This window comes from Sceloporus undulatus, chromosome 11 (assembly GCF_019175285.1).
Source record: "Sceloporus undulatus isolate JIND9_A2432 ecotype Alabama chromosome 11, SceUnd_v1.1, whole genome shotgun sequence".
NCBI classification, from domain to species: Eukaryota; Metazoa; Chordata; class Lepidosauria; order Squamata; family Phrynosomatidae; genus Sceloporus; species Sceloporus undulatus.
Genome location: NC_056532.1, coordinates 10,224,299 through 10,243,059, shown reverse-complemented (window position 1 = coordinate 10,243,059; position 18,761 = coordinate 10,224,299). Strand labels below are relative to the sequence as shown.

Below are 18,761 nucleotides of genomic sequence, written 5' to 3'. Positions count from 1 at the left end.
GTAGCCATAGGACACCCAGTGTTGTGGCTTTGGCAACATCGCTGGTTTACAACACCTACCTTTTGTCTAGGGCTGATAGGAGCTTTAATCCAATAGATTAAATGCCTTGAAACTGCCGGACCTGGTTCAGCCTTTTTGTGACCACTTGAAGGACCTTAGCTTCTTAAACTCTTGCCTACCAAATGACTTGTATATTATATATTACTCGGTGTGAACACATTTGAGGATCCCCCACAAAATGTTTAAACTTTCGGCTTTGGAAGCTGGCTGTAATAAGGATCCGAAGTTTAGAATGGCTTGATTTGAGCCTGAAATACTATTCATGTTTATAGAGAGAGGGATATACACACTTGCCTGGGATCCTGCAACAAACCAGATCTTGGACTGACTGTGATGAGAGGACAATTCTTTCTAGAAGTGTGTATAGTTAATTCATGTGTTTTTGCTTATACAAAAATGCAGGATGAAGAAGCTGTTCAAATGGGTATGGCCTGCCCTGGCGATTGCAGTTTTGTGCGAACTGTACTTGGCAGAACCTACAACTCCCAAAGCATCTACTCCTACGACGGTTGGCATCACCAGAGAAAAGGCAACTAACAAAGTAGCCATGACTACTCCTGCAAAGGCTGGCACCTCCAGGGGAAAGGCTACTAACAAAGTAGCCACAACCCCGTCACACAACCGCTGTACTAGCTTACATGGCAGTGTTCCTGTGGCTGTAATCCTATTTCTCTTCACTTTTTTAATCTTCATGTCTTGTCTTTGTCATTGAATATAACAGTCAGGGTAGCCTGTTTATGACTTGAATGTTAATTTAATTTGACCTTCAACATTTCATTTCCAATGAGCATATACACATATGCACAGCTATATGCTCTTATTTCCAATACAGCTTTAACTTTCATGCTATTAAGTTTCTCAGAAGACAAACCAAGACATGCAAGTGAATCACCATTTTGGTTTTGCTCTCTGGTGCAAACCGACTTGATCCTCAATAACCATTAAATAGTCTCAGCATGCCTAAATGCGTTTAGGTATGCATTAGACAGGTGCAATGGAGAAGAAAGAAAACGGAGGCCGACTAAACAGCATCTGGACGACAGAAATGAAAACATTTTTAAATGAATACATACGTGGCAAGACTCTTCTAGAAGGATTTCAGAAGGAATGACCAAATAGCTACCTGACTTGCATTAAAATGAAAGGAACTGTATCACAAAAAGCTGGAGGTCTTAATAAATAATCTAATTATGCCAAATGTGTTTCATTTCTCTTCATATACGGAGACATGTTTACACGGTTTCAAAAAAGCAATCAAGTGTATTGAGCCCAGAAGAGTAAGTCAGATTTCGCTAGACCTCATGCAATAAGAATAGTAGTAGTAATAATAATAATAATAATAATAATAATGTGGTTTATTTATATTTCCTGCCTTTCACTATGGATCAAAGCGGGAAACACAGTAGCCTACAGACCCAATTTCTTCATTTCGCGGTGTGTACATGGCTTGCCCAAAACAAGTCGCCACCTTGTTTTCTATCAGCATGATCCTGACATTGCCTACCTACTCAATACACTAAAGTAATGGAAGCTACTTTTTGTCACATCAAACCCCAAATGCCTCTTCTTTTCCATCACCACTTTCAAGAATATAGCCAGGTCTCTTTTTCACAAGGGAGTTCAGAAATGAGATGTCTGTTGCTAACCTGAAGGTTCACCCAGCATCACAGAAAAGGAGAAATCCGGGCACGCATGTTCCATGGCCGCCAAAGCCGGTCAAAGTCTAACACCCAAAATGCATGCTTTCTAAACTCCTGGCTTATAATATATAAAAGATTATATATTTGGCCCCATACAGACTGCCAAAATAAAGCTGCTTCAGGTCATCTTCGAGAGCTCTTTTAAGCAGTACCTACTTTAGAATAAGAGACGTTCGCTGGCATGTTTTTGCAGAAGTGTACGCTTCGATTTGCCCACATTTTCAGAACATAAACACATACACAACACAAAATTGGATGGATACCATTATCAAAAAGCAGCATATGCTTCTGTATAGTAATTTCACAGGTCACAGAAGTAATAATTTAAGGAAAGGAAAGCAATCTTACCGGCGAGCGATGTAGTAGAAAACAGGGTTGCCAGCTTTTGAAGTCCCCGCTTGGTAGAAAATATTTAGTGTTTTCAGGGCCTTGAACTCCTCTTTTTCATGTACCTGGTGCCTGGGAACAGAAACAGAAGCATGAAGCCATCAATCCACACTTAGAATCATAGAATCGTAGAGTTGGAAGAGACCCCAAGGGCCATCCAGCCCAACCCCATTCTGCCATGCAGGAAATCCAAATCAAAGCATCCCTGACAGATGGCCATCCAGCCTCTGTTTAAAGACCTCCAAGGAAGGAGACTCTATCACCCTCCGATGCGTCTATATTTTGCCTTTCCCAACAGAAATAGCCAGCCAACTACTGTAAACAGAGGAAATGTCCACAGAAATACCTTGGAGGTTATGTTGAACATGCAAGGAAAATCTAAACAAATATAATTCTGAAATCTCAATGTGCAAAAGAAACCAAGACAAAAGAAAGATAGGAGGAACAACTGAAGCAATACTGTATTATAGTGTGTCTGCTGCAACCGGTCAATGCTTAAAGCAACTGCTGCAATTATTAGAGTAAGACATACAAGTATTTGCAGGCCATTACCTAGTCATAAACTCTTCAAACTTGGAACTGGTGAGGTTTATACTGGACCACTGTGTGTCTGCCACAGGCTTGTGTTCGGGTGGACCAAGGTATGCAAGCAAAGTCGCCATCTTGTCGAACGGTCGCCTTCCAACAGCTTTGTGGTCCCTGGTGGAAGATGGCACATTATCAATAAAACACCAGCAAAAAATGGTGATGGGTATGATGTTCTTTTAACAGATATTCTCCCTTGAATCTTACATTCAACAAACCTGCAAGCTGTCACTGGTAATCAGCCATACGTAGTATTTTTAGTCTATAAAATCGTTTGCACTATTTGCATGGACAAAATACATCAGAAAGTCCCAGGTGCAAACCGTTAGTACAGGGCTGAGTCTCCCCTATCCAAAATGCTTGGAACCAGAGGTGCTTTGTATTTTTAATTTTTTAATTATTTTTTGGATTTTGGAATATCTGGATTTGCATATATGTACGTAACGCAGCATCTCTGAAACAGGACCCAAGTCTAAAAATAAAATGTGTCGAAGGCCCTATACAGACAGCCAAAATAAAGCTGCTTCGAGTCACTTTGGAGGTATGGTGTTTCAATGATGCTTGCGTCCTAAGAGTCTGGAAGCTGCACCAAAGCTGCACTCCAGTCCTTAGGAGTGGAACATGGCTTTGGTGCGGCTTCTGGACTCTTAGGATGCATGTATCATTTAAACAGCAAAACTCCAAAGTGACTCGAAGCAGCTTTATTTTGGCTGTCTGTATCAGGCCAAAGTTTCTTATACACGTATCCTGACAGTGTATAAATTAATAATTTTGTGCATGAAACAAAGGCCCCCATACAGACAGGCCAAAATAAAGCTGCTTCGGGTCACTTTGGAGGTATGCTGTTTAAATGTTGCATATGTCCTAAGAGTCCAGAAGCCACACCAAAGCCACGATCCAGTCCTAAGGACTGGAGCACAGCTTTGGCACAGTTTCCGGACTCTTAGGATGCACGCATCCTTTAAACAGCCTTAACTCCAAAGTGACCTGAAGCAGCTTTATTTTGGCAGTCTGTATGGGGCCAAAGTTTATATATGATGAACCAAGAGCAAGCAAAGGTGACATTCTCTCAGCCAAACAATGTTTGGGCTTTTGGACTATTTTAGATATCGGAATTCTAGATAAGGGAGATGCAACCGGTACAGATAACTTTGCTGAAGCAGACATAACTTTTCTACCTTTGAATGAAAATCCAGCCCACCCAATCCCAACCCCTCAAGCCATGCAGATTTATGTTCCCAACTACAACTGTTCCCTACAACCCACACTTCACCCCATTGTACCTGTGCCTTGGCTTGCTCTGTGCTGAAATACTGGCCTTATTACATGGCTTGCAGACAGGATATATGAAAGACCGCCGCCTCCTATATGAGCCTGCCTGGAATTTGGGATCTTCAGCAAAGGCCCTGTTGCGTGCCCCACCACCCCAATAGGTTCAGTTGGTGAATACATTAGACACGGCTTTTTCTGTAGCAGCACCCCAATTGTGGATCCCCCTTCCCAGAGAAAGACAGGTTATCGCCTTTCTTGTACAGCTTACAACAGGCAGTAAAACCTGCATTACTTTGTCAGACTCTTAGCTTTTTAACTGATGTTCTGCTTTTAAATTAATGCTTCATTAAATTAAATTAATGCCCTCCATCCAGTCCATCTGCCTTGGTCCAGGCCTCAGAGGCAGAGAAGAACTGCTGGATCTGATCCCCTTCCTCACTACCATTCCCTTCTCCTTTTGTGTTGTGTCTTGGTTAATTGTTTAATGGGGTTTTAATGTTGCCTTTCAGCATTATATCATAATTATAGTAGTAATAATAATCATAGTAATAATAATAATATTGATTATGATAACATACAGAGCAGACTTTATACCCCAGGTTTTTGGGAAGGGCGGGTCAAGGTACCCTATTTTCCGGCATACCTAGTAACTGAGATGCGTTGCACCAAACCCCGGCACAATTTCAATTATGTGTTGTGGAAAGATCGTGAACATTTTCGGGCAGCTGTAAATGAGCAAGTGGGACTGAAGCAGCTCCTTGTCTACACAGGAAAAGAAACTGTCTACACTGAGTCAGACCTGAACTTACAACGTCAACCAGAAGTCCATTTCTCAGGGGAAAAACACCTTCCCAAGATAGATCACTTGCAACAATGTCTAGAGTAAGTACCCTACTGTACCCTCAGCCGCTGACCAAACCCAACCATTTTGGGCCCCAGTTCAGCCAGTTCTACCTGTTGCTGGAAAGGTATTGGCCAATCTTCTCCTGATTGTTCCAAAGCAGGCGATGCAGAGCAAGTACGTTGCCGTCGCTGATGAACGAAAGGCTGTGGTTGACCGTGTCACTTGCCGGACAGTCTGACGCAATGTCAAGGAAAAACCTATGGAATCATAGAGGAAAACATAACTATCTTTGGCTATGGTATCAAAGCACCACCTTTGATACCATAGCTGATTTGCTTTCTGAGACATGTGCACTGGGGCTGATGTTCGCAGGAGAGGCTGGAAAAGTCACTTTGGGCCTACGTTTCCCAGAATCCCCAAAGCTGCATAGCCATGGCTCAAGGGATTCTGGGAGCTGCGGCTCAAAAAGTTCTGAATCCCAAGAGATTACTATTGCACATTGTGGATACAGCCACATTTTTCTGCCAGCAAAGGGATTCTGGTTGCTACACCAGTATGGCCAGTCCAATATACATTCCTTTGCCCAGCGCAGTGAGCACACACTCTCATGGCCAGTTACCAGAAAGCAGCAGAGACAGCAACCTTCCTGGAAACTACAACACACACCGTTGTTGGCACACATCCCTGTACTTTCCTTACAGTCCATTAACATTTTGCCTTCCTTGTTCTGAGACAGCAGGAACTGCCATTAGCGATACAGTGATAGCAGTGAGAGCAAACTACCCCTTCATTCTCTAGTCCCTTTCCGCCCAAGAATATGAAAGTACAATCCAGTTAGTGCAGACAAAAGGCTCTCTTTAAGAGTCAGGATATGACACCAATATTCTTTCTTTCTGTCATTGCTTACCAACCATCAGTTTTTCACAGGATCACTGCCTATGATCAAAGAGGTTCCATTTGGTCAACATGACCATAAGCCATAAATAAAAAATGCTGGGTGAATTGATTTACCCCTTTGTAAAACCATCTAAGGACCCATACAGACAGGCCAAAATAAAGCTGCTTCGGGCCACTTTGGAGGTATGCTGTTCAAATAATACACACAACTTAAGAGGCCAGAGGCTGCACCAAAGCTGCGCTCTAGTCCTTAGGACTTGAGTGTGGCTTTGGCGCGGCTTCCAGCCTCTTAGGACACATGCAGCATTTAAACAGCATACCTCCAAAGTGACCCGAAGCAGAATTATTTTGGACTGTCTGTTCAGCATAAGTTACAAGACTGTGTATCAGTTTTGTGAATGCTTCTGGTCCAACAGATCTGCCCAAGATGGATCACAGCTCTTGCTTCTGGCCCTCCGGATTTAAGAGTTGCTGTCTTTGGGATTTAATGTGCACTGGCTTTACTCGTTTTACCCAGTATTAGTGTGCTTTATTATCATTTCTAGACTCTGACACATGTCTGCTCCGGACAAGATTTCCCAATTGACATCCGGTTCATTGTTTGCAGATCTAAGCCTGCTTGTTCCTGGCAAAACTTTCTTTAGAGTTCATCCCTCTATCTGGCTTACCTCCGAGCTGCATCAAAATTGCTTTTGACAAAGTCGTTGAAAGGCCGCATGTGTTCCTCCTTTGTAAACAAGACGTGGTTGGCAATGCTCTGTAGAACCTAAACAACAAACAGAACTGCTGAAGCAACCCATGCTAACTATGACACAAGAAGCAGCACCATGAACCCTCCTCTTTAGCATGATTTTTGCCATTGCAAAGGATTCATTTCAAACTGGAACAACTAAACCCATCAATATTTGTACCCCTAAATTTGGCGATACCGTTTACCAGTCAATCACTATGTTCGCTCAAAGGAAGTGCACACAGAAGTGTATGTATAAATTAAAACATAGAAAGCGGCATAGCATTCGTGAAAATAAATGCACTGTTAATGAAAGAGAAACTTGTTCAAATTCTTCTTGGAACAAATATATTCTTGTGGAGATCATTTTGTAACGGATTGCGCCTTAATGTGATACGTGGCAATTTATTTCAAATGGCCGCCATGATAATACTTTGCTGGTATTTTACTAAGAGAGAGCCCTTGGGTGGTGTAGTGCATTGAGCTTTGGACTACGATGCTGGAGACCAGGGTTCAAATCCTCGCTCAACCATGGAAACCCACTGGGTGACCTTCTCAAAACCCCATGCCAGGGTTGCCCTACAATTGCCACCAATCGGAAACGACTTGAAGATGCACAACAGTAATAAAACTTTTTCTTCCTCTACCCCAAACACACCCCAAAACCCCTCAGTTTCTTCTTCACCTTAGACATTAACTTCAAGCCCCTTTCGATTCTCGGCGGTGGCTTCTTATCCAAGATCCCAGCCTCGTACGGAGAGACTATCGCAGGATTGATGAACCTCAGGAACATGGCACTGCCGACAGCTCCAATGCTGTTCTGTGGAAACCGCTGACTGACAACCTAAACAGCACAAGTTAGAATTTGATAAAAGACACAATTGAAATGGGAGGAAGGGAACAAGCATAAAGAGAAGGAGAGAACGTTTCAACTCTCAATCCTTTTTATATGGATCGCTGCAGAGATTGGGTGCCAAAAAGCCTCTCCCCTGTTAAACAAGCGCCAGCAGCAAGTGCCAAGTTGTTATCAGAAGACAAGAGAGAAAGAAAGAGTTATAGCAGTACAAAGGAGGCATGACTTTATTGAATAACATCTCCCTCCGCTCCCTCTCACATATGCACCCATGTACAGGCAAAACCGTGTCATTGAAACTAAAAACCGAGAAGCCACTTCAAAGTGCTAATCTAGAGGAAAACAAGCTTTGCTTTCTATCTACTAAGTGTGTGACTGCCAAATCTCGATCTACGCAAAGTGTCGCTGGAGGAACACTTCACTAATACAGCTAATATCCCCATGCGTTCTATTCAAAAATGCTCACTAAACCACAAAGGGGAAAACAGATTTTCATTCCGTACATCATGCACTGCAACTCCCGAGGAAACGTGAATGGAAACGGTCCATTCACGAACCCCCTGAAGAACCACTTCCAAGAAACAGCAAATAAATACTTCCAACTATCTTACACTTATAGCCATATACAGGGATATCTCAGTTAACAAAGCAGATATGTTCCTAGGCATGGCTTCTTAAATGGAAAAATGTTTGACCAGATGCAGAAATGGTATAGAACTAAAAAAAAAAAAGAGGATAGATTGCTGCATCACAAACAAGAAAGAAAAGCCATCTTCTTTTTACTTATCTGGCTTTTAACATCTTGTTAAAAAAATTCAGTCTAAAACTAATAATAGGCACTGAAACAACCAGGTCAGGTAAGTCTTCTATAAGCAAGCACATTTTGAATCTTCCAAGGGCCAAAATGCATCCAGGGTTTATCTCTTCCTTTCGCCAGACTCCTTTATGATGGCCAAACCTATAGATCTGTGCTTTCTTAACACACTGGGAGGTAGCTGATGTCTCTTTCCCTGCTTTCCTCTCTCTGGCCTGTTACAGACTGCCAAAATAAAGCTGCTTGGGGTCTCTTTGGAGGTATGCTATTTAAATGATGCATGGGTCCTAAGAGTCCGGAGGTTGCGCCAAAGCCACACTCCATTCCTAAGCACTGGAGTGCAGCTTTGGTGCAGCTTCTGGATTCTTAGGATGCATGCATCATTTAAACAACATACTGTACCTCCAACGAGACTCAAAGCAGCTTTATTTTGGCAGTCTGTAACAGTCTTCTGTTTTGCTATTCACTGCATGCTCAGTAAGGTTTTTGGGAGGCAGCTGCTGTTTACTTTGCCTGATAACAGTAAGAGCAAATCCCATTTTATTCCCTTTTTTCTGCTTTTCCTTTTTCTGCAGACATGCTGCTGCAACCTGATATTGAAAGTCTAGGCCTCCCTTCAGCATCCTTTCAACGCTGATGCTGCTAAAAAATGCCAGAAGACAAGTAAAAGAGGGGGCTGGGAAGGTGTAAGGCTTAATAGAAAAAGAGGGTTCTCTCTTAGAGGCTTTCTTAACTGAGGTGTGCCTGTATTTGCAGCATCGGAAGTGCAGATGGGGAGTGAATCCAGAAAAGCTTAAACTGAGTAAACGAAAGCAACAGGTTTGAAATAAGAGGGAAAAGGGAACGCATGAACTCGTCTAGATGGCAAGGCAGGACTCCTGAAGGGGGAGAACAAAAATAATTGAAACACATGCAATTTCCCTATCAGAAGCTAGTGTATGAGGGCGGTCTTTGTGGATTGTTCCTATGGACGCTCCAGAGAATAACATGTTCAGAGGATGGCTTTTCGCCCAGGTGGATGGATTGGGGGAGAGAAACCTTTAATGTAAGGAGGCTGTTCCAAATTGAGCGACAAGCTCACTCTCTACTTGCCCAGGATTGAAACCTGGCAACCTTATAGAAGAAGGATCATGTCAAGGAAAAAGCCGCATGGGACATGCAGTAGAGAAATAAAAGATATATGTGAGGGTCAAAGTGACTCAGCAGAAGCCAATAGAGAACCACTCAGGTGAGAATAGTAATGCAATTAACAGGCCCAGAGTGCCAAGGACAAGAAGAGCATAGTGATAAATTGGATACACCTGATAATGATTGAGTGGTCAAGGCTGGAATGATGAAATCAGCAATTGTGGGTTGAACATGGATAACCAATGGAAATGGTGTACACGCCTACTGGGTGGGAACAGGCCACAGTAGGTGGTGCCATGAGATGACTATAACTATGACTATGGATCCCAATGTAAAGTGTGGGTAGTAGTAGTGGATTGGTGTGTGGATAGTATTGTATGGAGAGAGTGGAGTTGAGCTGTGTATATAGTAGATTAAAGGTAGATCTTTTGTATAAGACTACTGTGTTGTCTGGTGTCTTGGGTGAGACTGCAAGAACCAGCAAGACCCTGGTGAAGAAGGGTGAAGACTTCTGTGGAGGCAAGAGTGAGAAGGCAGGAAGAGTTTGTCAGGGTCTTCAGCCAGATCTCTGCAACTCTTGCCAAGATTCAACAACTGGCCAAAACTGGTCAGCGTGGTGCACAACCAGGTGGTGAGTTCCAGGCCAGAGGAAGAGCCACAACTCCCATCATCCCTGACAGATCATATTGGCAACCCATCCTGCCACATCATGCTCAAGACTGAGCCTGTTAGAAACCATGCTGCGGAGAAGGATGCATATCTTGGAGAAGGAGGAATGTCTTGGGAGAAGAGACTCCATATGTCTCATTCAAAACTGGCATCCAACACATCTCTCTTAAGCAAGCTCAAAAGAAGAGTTGCCAGGCGCAGCCAACTACCATCACAGACTTGCAATACAAAAGGAAATAGATTCATTTCCTTTCTTTTTTCCAAGGTGTAGAGAGAACCACAGGTTGTAGAATAACTTAAGACAACATAAGTTGACTTTCAAATTCTGTACTGCCTTCCTCCAACTCAGTGCCTTCAAACAGAGCAGACTTATGGATGGTGCGGCTATTCATCGGTGTCACATTTTATTTTGAATTGACATTAATCTGGACTTTCTGAATCGATACATGGATCAAAAGAGAGTTATTACTTTGATAGTACTACACACTCATCCTAGATTTTGGTGATCCTGTCAAAACATGTGCATATTTGGAGAAAGCATGCACAAAAAATGCAAACTTTTGGAAAGAATTCACAAACAGAAAGATGAGAGCCAGAGATACCAAACCTGACAGATTCATCCACCGACCATGATGGCCAGGGATCGCTGAAGGTATAGTCAAACACACCTGGACAGCGCCAAGTTAGGGAAGGCTTGACATATTAAAACGTAGAATTAGAGTAGTCTAGAAATTCCAGAGACAGTGTTTTGGTTTTTGTTTGTTTGTTGTAAAAAAAAAAGAGGGTTCTTGGTTCTGAAAATAGACACTGATTTTCATGACCACACCATTCTTTCCAAATATGTTTTTTAGTTACATGGCAAATCTTGGGCCAGCGACACATCGCACACTTGCTCATCTGGCTTTGTATGCAGATCAGTTCCTGAAGGCAGCCATCTGTAAGTGGATGGAAACCATGCCTCGAGATCTCAGGAACATCTTCCATGAGCAGAAACAGACATAAAAACACGAGGCATGCTTAGCTAGACAAGACCAAAAAGGCCTATGAAGTCTATCCTGTGTTTCACAGGCAACCAGATGATGATGGGAGGCTCATAGGAAAGATGTGAGCATAGAAACACTCTTCCGCTCAAGGGCTCCAGGAACTGGTATTCAGAGAACACTGTCTTTGATGATCATAGTCATTGTAAGCTTTATCCTCCATTTAAAGAAACCTCTTCTCAATTTATATGGCACCGGCCTTGGAGAAGCAAGAAGACTGGCCTACTCTGGCACCCTCCAACACAGATGGAAAACAGGTGGCTGAATTATCAATGCAATACAAAAGTACACACAATCTACAACCAGTAGTACTGATATAGCAAATTCCAACCTAAGCAAAGCTCAACCAAGTGAACACTGGCATAATCAAACGGGCAATTTCATAAAGTAGTAGGAAAGTCTTCTGGCTTAAAAATCCCTAATGAAGTAGGTAAAATAAAGGGGGAAACAATTTCATTTTTCAATATAGACTTTTGGGTTAGTGCCTTTTGAATGTCTACACAAAGCAAACCGGCACCTTCACAAAGGTTTCCGGCTCACTTTTTTCCACACTTAAAGGAGGGGAAGTTGGAAAATAAGGCCAATCCATTTGTGTGCACATCTGATATTTCACCTCCAAACGGGTATGAAACATCTCAAACGTTAAGAGAATTTTCCCAACCTTTCCAATTCTGAAAACTGGTTTCAAAAAATGAGGTGGTGCTGGAAGCATACAGCTAAATGGCGATCCTCATTCACAAAGTCGCCATGATGAGAGCTTCCAAAAGCCGACCCTTGTTGGCAGTCAGTGCCTACCTCCTCACTTTCTGTTGCTCATGTCTTGATGCTATCTAGTAAAGTCTTGGCATTTCTGATGCCTCCTCCTCCTCTCTGGTGCCATGGAAGGAAAGTGAAAACCAACTTTCTCTAGAACAGGGGTGAGCAACTGTGCAAGGCTAGGGGAATCCCATTAGCCTCCCACCACCGAAACGTTTCTGAATGCCTCCAAATGCCTTCTAGGGGGTCATTTGCACCCTGTTTTTAGTCCCCTTGGGCCTTCTTTAAAAACAAGAAGCAACCAGAAGTCACTTCTGGCTTACTTCTGACTTTTAAACAGGCCTCCCCTGGGCACAAAATGGTGCCACCCCAAGAGGGTAAGCAAAATGTGACAGAAATGTCCCCCTTAGCTTGAGCCCAGGAGGTCACAAAAACAGCCCTGTGGGACCACATGCACCCACATGTCCTTTGCCCATCCTTGCTCTAAAACAGTGATGGCGAACCTATGGTACGCGTGCCAGAGGTGGCACTCAGAGCCCTCTCTGTGGGCACATGTGCCATCGTCCCAGCACAGAGTTTGCCAGAGTTTGTTACTAGAAAGCCAGAGGGACATGGCACTTTGCAATAAATCAGTGGGTTTTGGGTTGCAGTTTGGGCACTCGGCCTTGAAAAGGTTCACCATCACTGCTCTAAAAGGTTGTCTCTTCCCTCCTTGACCTCAGAGGGACCTGCTAATACCAGTGCAAACATATGCCTTGCTCTTATTTTCTGACTTTCCCCGTGCGACTTGGCAATGCAAGTGGTGACCAAGAGACGCTGGTTCAGACCTGTGAGAGGCTGCCTTCCAAAATGCAAGTTGAAATGCGCACCCTCAGAATTTTTTCCAATGCTTTTTAAACAGAATCAGATGTGAATTCAGACCCAGTGTGTTAATTGAAATGAAAGCTCTTTGGTGCCAGAATTAGTAGAATGATTTTTGTGTTGTTTTCCCAGTGAGAGTGCCAAGAAGGTGGAAGTGAAGAAGAGTTTTCGAAACCAAAGGGGTGAAAACAGAAAACGGAGGAATCAGAGGAAGGTTTTGTGTGCTTTGAAAGAAATGGCGAATAAAACTTCTCCAAAACTTACTGATTTTTTGTTTTCCTTTTTTTCTTTTACGGTAGCTTTATTCAGGAGAGAGTGGCAAGTTGCCTACAGAACAGAGATGAGCACAAACAAGTCACAGCACCAACCACATACAGCAACAACAACAACAAAAACCAATGTCGATTCGTCGTACACAAAAATTACATGATCAGATGTAACAAAGCAAAACAGAAAATGAAAATAATACACACTAATGCTTGATGGGGGTTTGTATTTTGCATGGGTGACCACAATTTGTTCACAAATACAAAGCAAGCAAATGTCAGGTTCAAATCATTTCTACTATTTCTGGCTAGGTTAGGCATGGTAAAGGAGCATTTGCTCATTGTACGCAAGAATCCATGCTCATATGCGGCATTCAGAAATGTGTTCCGAAAGGGTCCAAATAAATTTCCCCCAGTATTTATTTCCTAACAGCTTTTCCAACCAGGAGGTTAGATATGCACTGGTTGACGTCTTACTAGGATTTGCCTATTGGTTTTAAAAGTATACGCACCAAACTCATTTGTAGACTCGCGTATTGCATTCTATAGAGGTTCATGCAGAATATGACAAAAGATAGATCAGCCCACATTGTGCAAAGAGTACAGAAAGGTCTGCCGCTCTTCCCCCTTCTATCTATACAAAACCTTGCAGAGCATGCTCTTGACTAGTAGCAGGCAAGTCACACATTATCCCAAGAATTGTGGTTATACAATACCTTATACTCTCCATCAAATGTTACCGATTCATTCATTATTTGTCCTGTTACTCAAACAAGTATGGATCTCAAGGTTTTTACCAATCCTTAGGAATAAATCTTACTGGAAATGCTGGTCTCTAAGGGATGACTCAAATGGTCTATGTGGAATATGTGGCGACTGGGACTTTGATGCGAAGTTAACAGTCCAAACACAAAACATCTTTGTTTTTCCACCACATGGTGGAATCTGTGTATTTTGGTTCACACTCAATACTGTGTGATGGGAAGACTAACAGGCCTCCGGTGGAAGCTGGCTATCATACGGAGAGACCCACAGCTAAGCTGGTCCTGATCCTGCACACATATCATGCTATTATAGGAAAATGCGTAGAAGCAAGAGCATGTAAGGAGTAAGTGAATGTCATATCAGCAGGAGAGGGAATAGCACTAAGTAAAACCAGGCTCCCTGTAGGTCGGTAAAGAGATTCTCAGTGTTTTTCTTCAATGGCAAGTGCATTTAGCTCCCTATTGATTGAGAAACATCTAAATGCTGAATCCAGTAATTACCGATCCGCAAGAACTCCTAGCTCCCTTCTTTTAATTCCTTTCTCAGAGTCTGGAGTAGAGAGAGAGAGGATATTGATCTCTCACTTTTTCCAAGTCAACTCCTCAAAAAACAGGCCTAGAAAAATAACTTTACGGACTACAGCTCCCAGAATATCTCTTTGGCTTGGTCCTGCTGAGATGTGGACTCCAAACCGAGTCACTTTTACAAATTCTGCTAAGGCAATAGCCTTCCCTGACAGATCTTTGACATTTCCGAATGAATGATCTTAGGCTTGACTGCCAGGAAACAGAAGCCGTGTGGGCCTCACCCTAATGGCCTAGATATTTCCAAGCAATTTTAGGAGTATCATTTCCATATTAACTCAATGGAGAGGCAATACAAAATGACAAAATGATTCTATGTACTGGGAAAGGAAATGATGCTTAAGTGAATGCTAAATAGTGTCCAAGTTTTGGGAAAGATGGTTACAAAGCTACTTCTGTCTCCAACCACTTTCCACGCTGCCGTGCCTTCCGACACAACGCTTTTCACAACAGTAAATTTGCTTGGAGGGTTAGATCAAATCCATTTATTGAGGCCTGTTACAGACTGCCAAAATAAAGCTGCTTGGGGTCTCTTTGGAGGTATGCTGTTTAAATGATGCATGCATCCGAAGAATCCGGAAGCTGCACCAAAGCTGCACTCCAGTGCTTAGGAATGGAGTGTGGCTTTGGCACGACCTCCAGACTCTTAAGACCCATGCATCATTTAAATAGCATACCTCCAAAGAGACCCCAAGCAGCTTTATTTTGGCAGTCTGTAACAGGCCTGAGAGACAGCAAGGCCAAAATTCAAGGTGGGAGCTTGGGCAAGTTGAATAACAAAAAATCCCACCCTCCGTGTTTTTCACTCAGTTCTGAAATGTGTCCGAATCATTGCCAGTAACTTTGGCTAACTCAGAGTGCATTAAAAACATACTGTACAGTGGTGCCTCGGGTTACGAAAATAATTCGTTCCGCGGCCGCTTTCGTAACCCGAAAAGCCTTCGTAAGCCGAAAACCCATAGGCGCTAATGGGGAAAAAGCCGCGGCTCTGATGCGGCTCGATTTAAAATAGCGCCGGAGTTTTTTCGTAACCCGAAAAAACTTTCGTAACCCGAAACAATAAATCCCTATGGGATTTTTTCGTATCCCGAAAAATTCGTAACCTGGGTATTTCGTATCCCGAGGTACCACTGTATTTGCAATTCTGTTTAGTCGTAGCGAGAGTCAGAAAGTTCATGCAATGTGTATTTAGCCTCTCCCTTCCATTCCACCCCAAGGATGGCCTACAGTTTCCTTTACTGAAACAGATCTGGTGAGGATTCCATAAGAAGCCCAATATCATGGCTGGCCACATTGACTCAATTTTAGAAGAGCATTATGCCCAACTGGAAACAAATTGCAATCAACCTGATTTAACTAGCCTGATATTTACTTAAAAGCCCCATTTCAAAAACCAACCTTGATTGTTAAGCATTACTTTCTTGGACATTCTGCACTTCACAGTCATCTTCCATGCGCAAAAGGTGTACTGTGAGAGATTTTGTCAAGACACTTCATTGAAAAAAGCTGCCATTCTCCAAAGCAGCTCCAAAAAGATCTGTGACATTCCCACAATTCTTATTTTATTCACAGGGCTGCAGGCTGGTTTGTCAGTTAGAGGACTACGTTAAGACCCACATCTTTGAAGGGAAGAGACCAAAGGGATGGTGACAGAGAAACCAAACCCTCCCTGGTGAGTGGAAAGTGTAACAGGACTACATATGCCTTGTCTCAATGTCTTCAACCCAAACAGTATTTCTTCTTAGAATCATACAATTATCGTGACTAGGGCCACCAAGTCCAACCCGCCGCCATGCAGTAATGCAAAGCTAAAGCAGTCCCAAGAGATGGTCACCCAACTTCTGTTTAAAAACTGCACTGAAGTACAGTGTATTCCATAGTAATTCAGCTCTTAACTGTTCTTCACAATGTTTAGATGGACACTAATGTCACTGGTTTGGGTCCTTGATTCTGGAGCAGCAGAAAACAAGTTTGTTCGGTCTTCTGCATGATATTTATTCAAATGTTTAATGATGGCATATTTTTAAAATCTTTCCTGCTTTCTCACATATGCTGAACTTCACCAGTTACTAGCCGTCTCATCTCTAGCTTCATACTCATTATCATGCTTTCCCCTACTTCAGAAGAACTGTATGATAGTACCTGGCACTGTCCTACTCTAGGATGCAAGTGGGTGCCTACATGATTAAATCCCAGCTCCCAAGCTGACAAAGAGAAACCTTTCTCATGGAAAGCTAGTCTAGTCTACTCGTTTTCTATGGGCAACAAGCTTTTATGAAGTTGAGGATACAGTGATCCACTTGCATCAACAAGGGGATAGTATCATGAAGGGTAGCAACATGTGATTCTCATGAACCTGTAGTTCAGCTCTGTAAAGATAAGGTACACAACTTCCATACCCTGTATACAGCACACAAACAGGGCTCTGCAAACCTGTGACACAGCATATGATCTGCAAAAGTCTCAGGGAAGAGTTCACGGGTTTCCCAGACAACAACCAAGACAGATATTTTCCTGCCATGAGGAAAATATGCAGAAAATTACATTTTAAAGCATATATAAATGAGGTTGCAGGGATAAATCTTCCCAAAGTGCTCACATGTGCAGAAAATTACATTTTAAAGCATATATAAATGTTCTTGCAGGGATACCCAGAACTCTGAAATGGTGTTCACCTTTCCAACTGCATCAATGATCTCGGGTGCAAACTAAACAAAAAACAATTAGGATACTCAGCAAATATCCAGGCTGTAAGGTCCATAAATGTTGGCAGACCCAAACTTTGTGTTTGGCACACGGTTCTCCCCCACCCAACTTGGCATGACAACAGAAATGTTGCTCTTTTCCTCCTCCAGTTACACTGAAATTGAGATATGGAAAGCAGAACGGATCCTCACTGCTTCCACGTGTATCCAACGCTTGCAGTAGGCAATGACATTACGCACCTGAAACAGGAGGGCTGCTGAGCAAACCACCGAAAATACAACGTCAGATTGAGGCATACCTGATAGAGACAATGGCACACACTTCGGAGCTGGGGTGGGAACTCCGCAGAGGAGCTGATGATGGCGTGGAAGAATTTCTCTGTCATCTGGAGGAGGCTCTGTTGGTTATTTTCAAGAGTTTCACTGGATTCCAACCTACAAGATAGAACTTGTCAAGACTATGCTTCTAAAATGTTACAGAGGCTTCTTCTGCAACAATACAAGAAGAAGAGCTACAGCTGTATTTTCCTTCCATTTATCACAAGCAACAATAGAGAGCACCAAATAACAAATGAGATTAGAACAGCGTCTACTCCAACAGACCAGATCTTTAACTGGAGGCTCTGCAGGAATATATCTCTGTTTGGCATATCTACTGCCTGCCAGTCTCTAGCTTTTTCTGTCCCATCGCTTTGGAAGGAACTGACTGGCACCAGGATTATATTGCCAACTGCTAGGGAAAAGTAGAGGGACATACACAAACACAGACCTAAGTTATAGTGCGTTTCTGTAGCTTTTAAGTGTAAGCCTCGGCTGAAAAGCAGAACGTAAGCAGGCCCAAGTAAAAATCATCTTCAGTGATATAAGGCCTGCCATATCTAATGATTTAGTTTGTTAACTTGACGGTAGTTAAAACAGATTAATATTAATGGAGGCGAGAGAGCAAGCACTCTCCATTTTTCTAGGGGTAAGAAAAGACGACCAGGTCATTCAAGATCTCTCTGAAAGTAAATATACCTGTCCAGAAAGCTTCTCCACTTCTTGGGATAACGGGGCAAGCGATCATAATGTTTTTTGTGGGTTTTTCGGGCTACATGGCCATGTTCTAGAAGAGTTTATTCCTAACGTTTTGCCAGCATCTGTGGCTGCCATCTTCAGAGAAATCATAATGGTCTTATTGACAGAAGTGTTGAAAAATCAGACTCATGGCCTCAGTTGCCAAAACTGTGAGCCGAAAGATACCAGCACTACCATCAAGTAAGGCCAACTACTACTACAATAGAGGTTTGGAGGAATAGTGGGTATTGTGTGAAAGAAGACCCTCAAGATATAGGAAGAGAATAGATAATCGAAGAGGAACAGATTTTATTGTGTTTTTTTTCTTTTAGTGCTAACAAAATACATGTGGGAGAGGGAATTTGTAAGAACACTGCCTTCTTTGTCTACGTCCCCCACTTCGTACCCACAGGACCAGCCCAAATCCAAACCTTGTAGGGTCCACTTCAAAGCTAACATGCTGCCACTCAGTCGACATAATTATGGTCCTTAGCAAAGGCTCCAAAAGCTTCTGCAGATAGGTCGCCCCATAGACCTGCATGGGAAAGTTTAGCCCACTTTATTATTTCAAATTGATACCATTATTCCATTAAAGCATACGGACACAAACTAACATAGGAATGCCCCTAAACTGAATCGACGGGGAATTTAGAAGAGAAGCTAAATCACTGGCTGCTAAGTGTAGTGTAGTGGTTTGAGTGTTGGACTACGACTCTGGAGACCAGGGTTCGATTCCCCACTCGGCCACTGAATCTACCAGGTTACCTTAGCTCCATAAAACTGCAGATC

General features: G+C 42.8%; 2 protein-coding genes across 16 annotated transcripts in view; both read right to left on the bottom strand.

The window, feature by feature from the left end:
* LOC121917114 (RNA-binding protein Musashi homolog 2-like) overlaps nucleotides 1-18,761 on the bottom strand; it is a 911,933-nt gene that overhangs the window by 633,959 nt on the left and 259,213 nt on the right. The window lies entirely within an intron of this gene.
* Nucleotides 1-18,761, bottom strand: part of NF1 (neurofibromin 1) — a 353,409-nt gene that overhangs the window by 90,204 nt on the left and 244,444 nt on the right. For 4 of the 5 annotated variants that reach the window (XM_042442781.1, XM_042442784.1, XM_042442782.1 and 1 more), the window contains exons 29-36: nucleotides 18,404-18,507; nucleotides 17,216-17,351; nucleotides 12,861-12,923; nucleotides 7,161-7,319; nucleotides 6,414-6,511; nucleotides 4,959-5,105; nucleotides 2,700-2,846; nucleotides 2,109-2,219 (exon numbers count right to left, since the gene is read on the bottom strand). In XM_042442781.1, the coding sequence (XP_042298715.1) occupies nucleotides 2,109-2,219; nucleotides 2,700-2,846; nucleotides 4,959-5,105; nucleotides 6,414-6,511; nucleotides 7,161-7,319; nucleotides 12,861-12,923; nucleotides 17,216-17,351; nucleotides 18,404-18,507 (965 nt within the window). The remainder of the gene's footprint in view (nucleotides 1-2,108; nucleotides 2,220-2,699; nucleotides 2,847-4,958; nucleotides 5,106-6,413; nucleotides 6,512-7,160; nucleotides 7,320-12,860; nucleotides 12,924-17,215; nucleotides 17,352-18,403; nucleotides 18,508-18,761) is intronic. The other variant, XM_042442785.1, reaches the window with a different exon arrangement.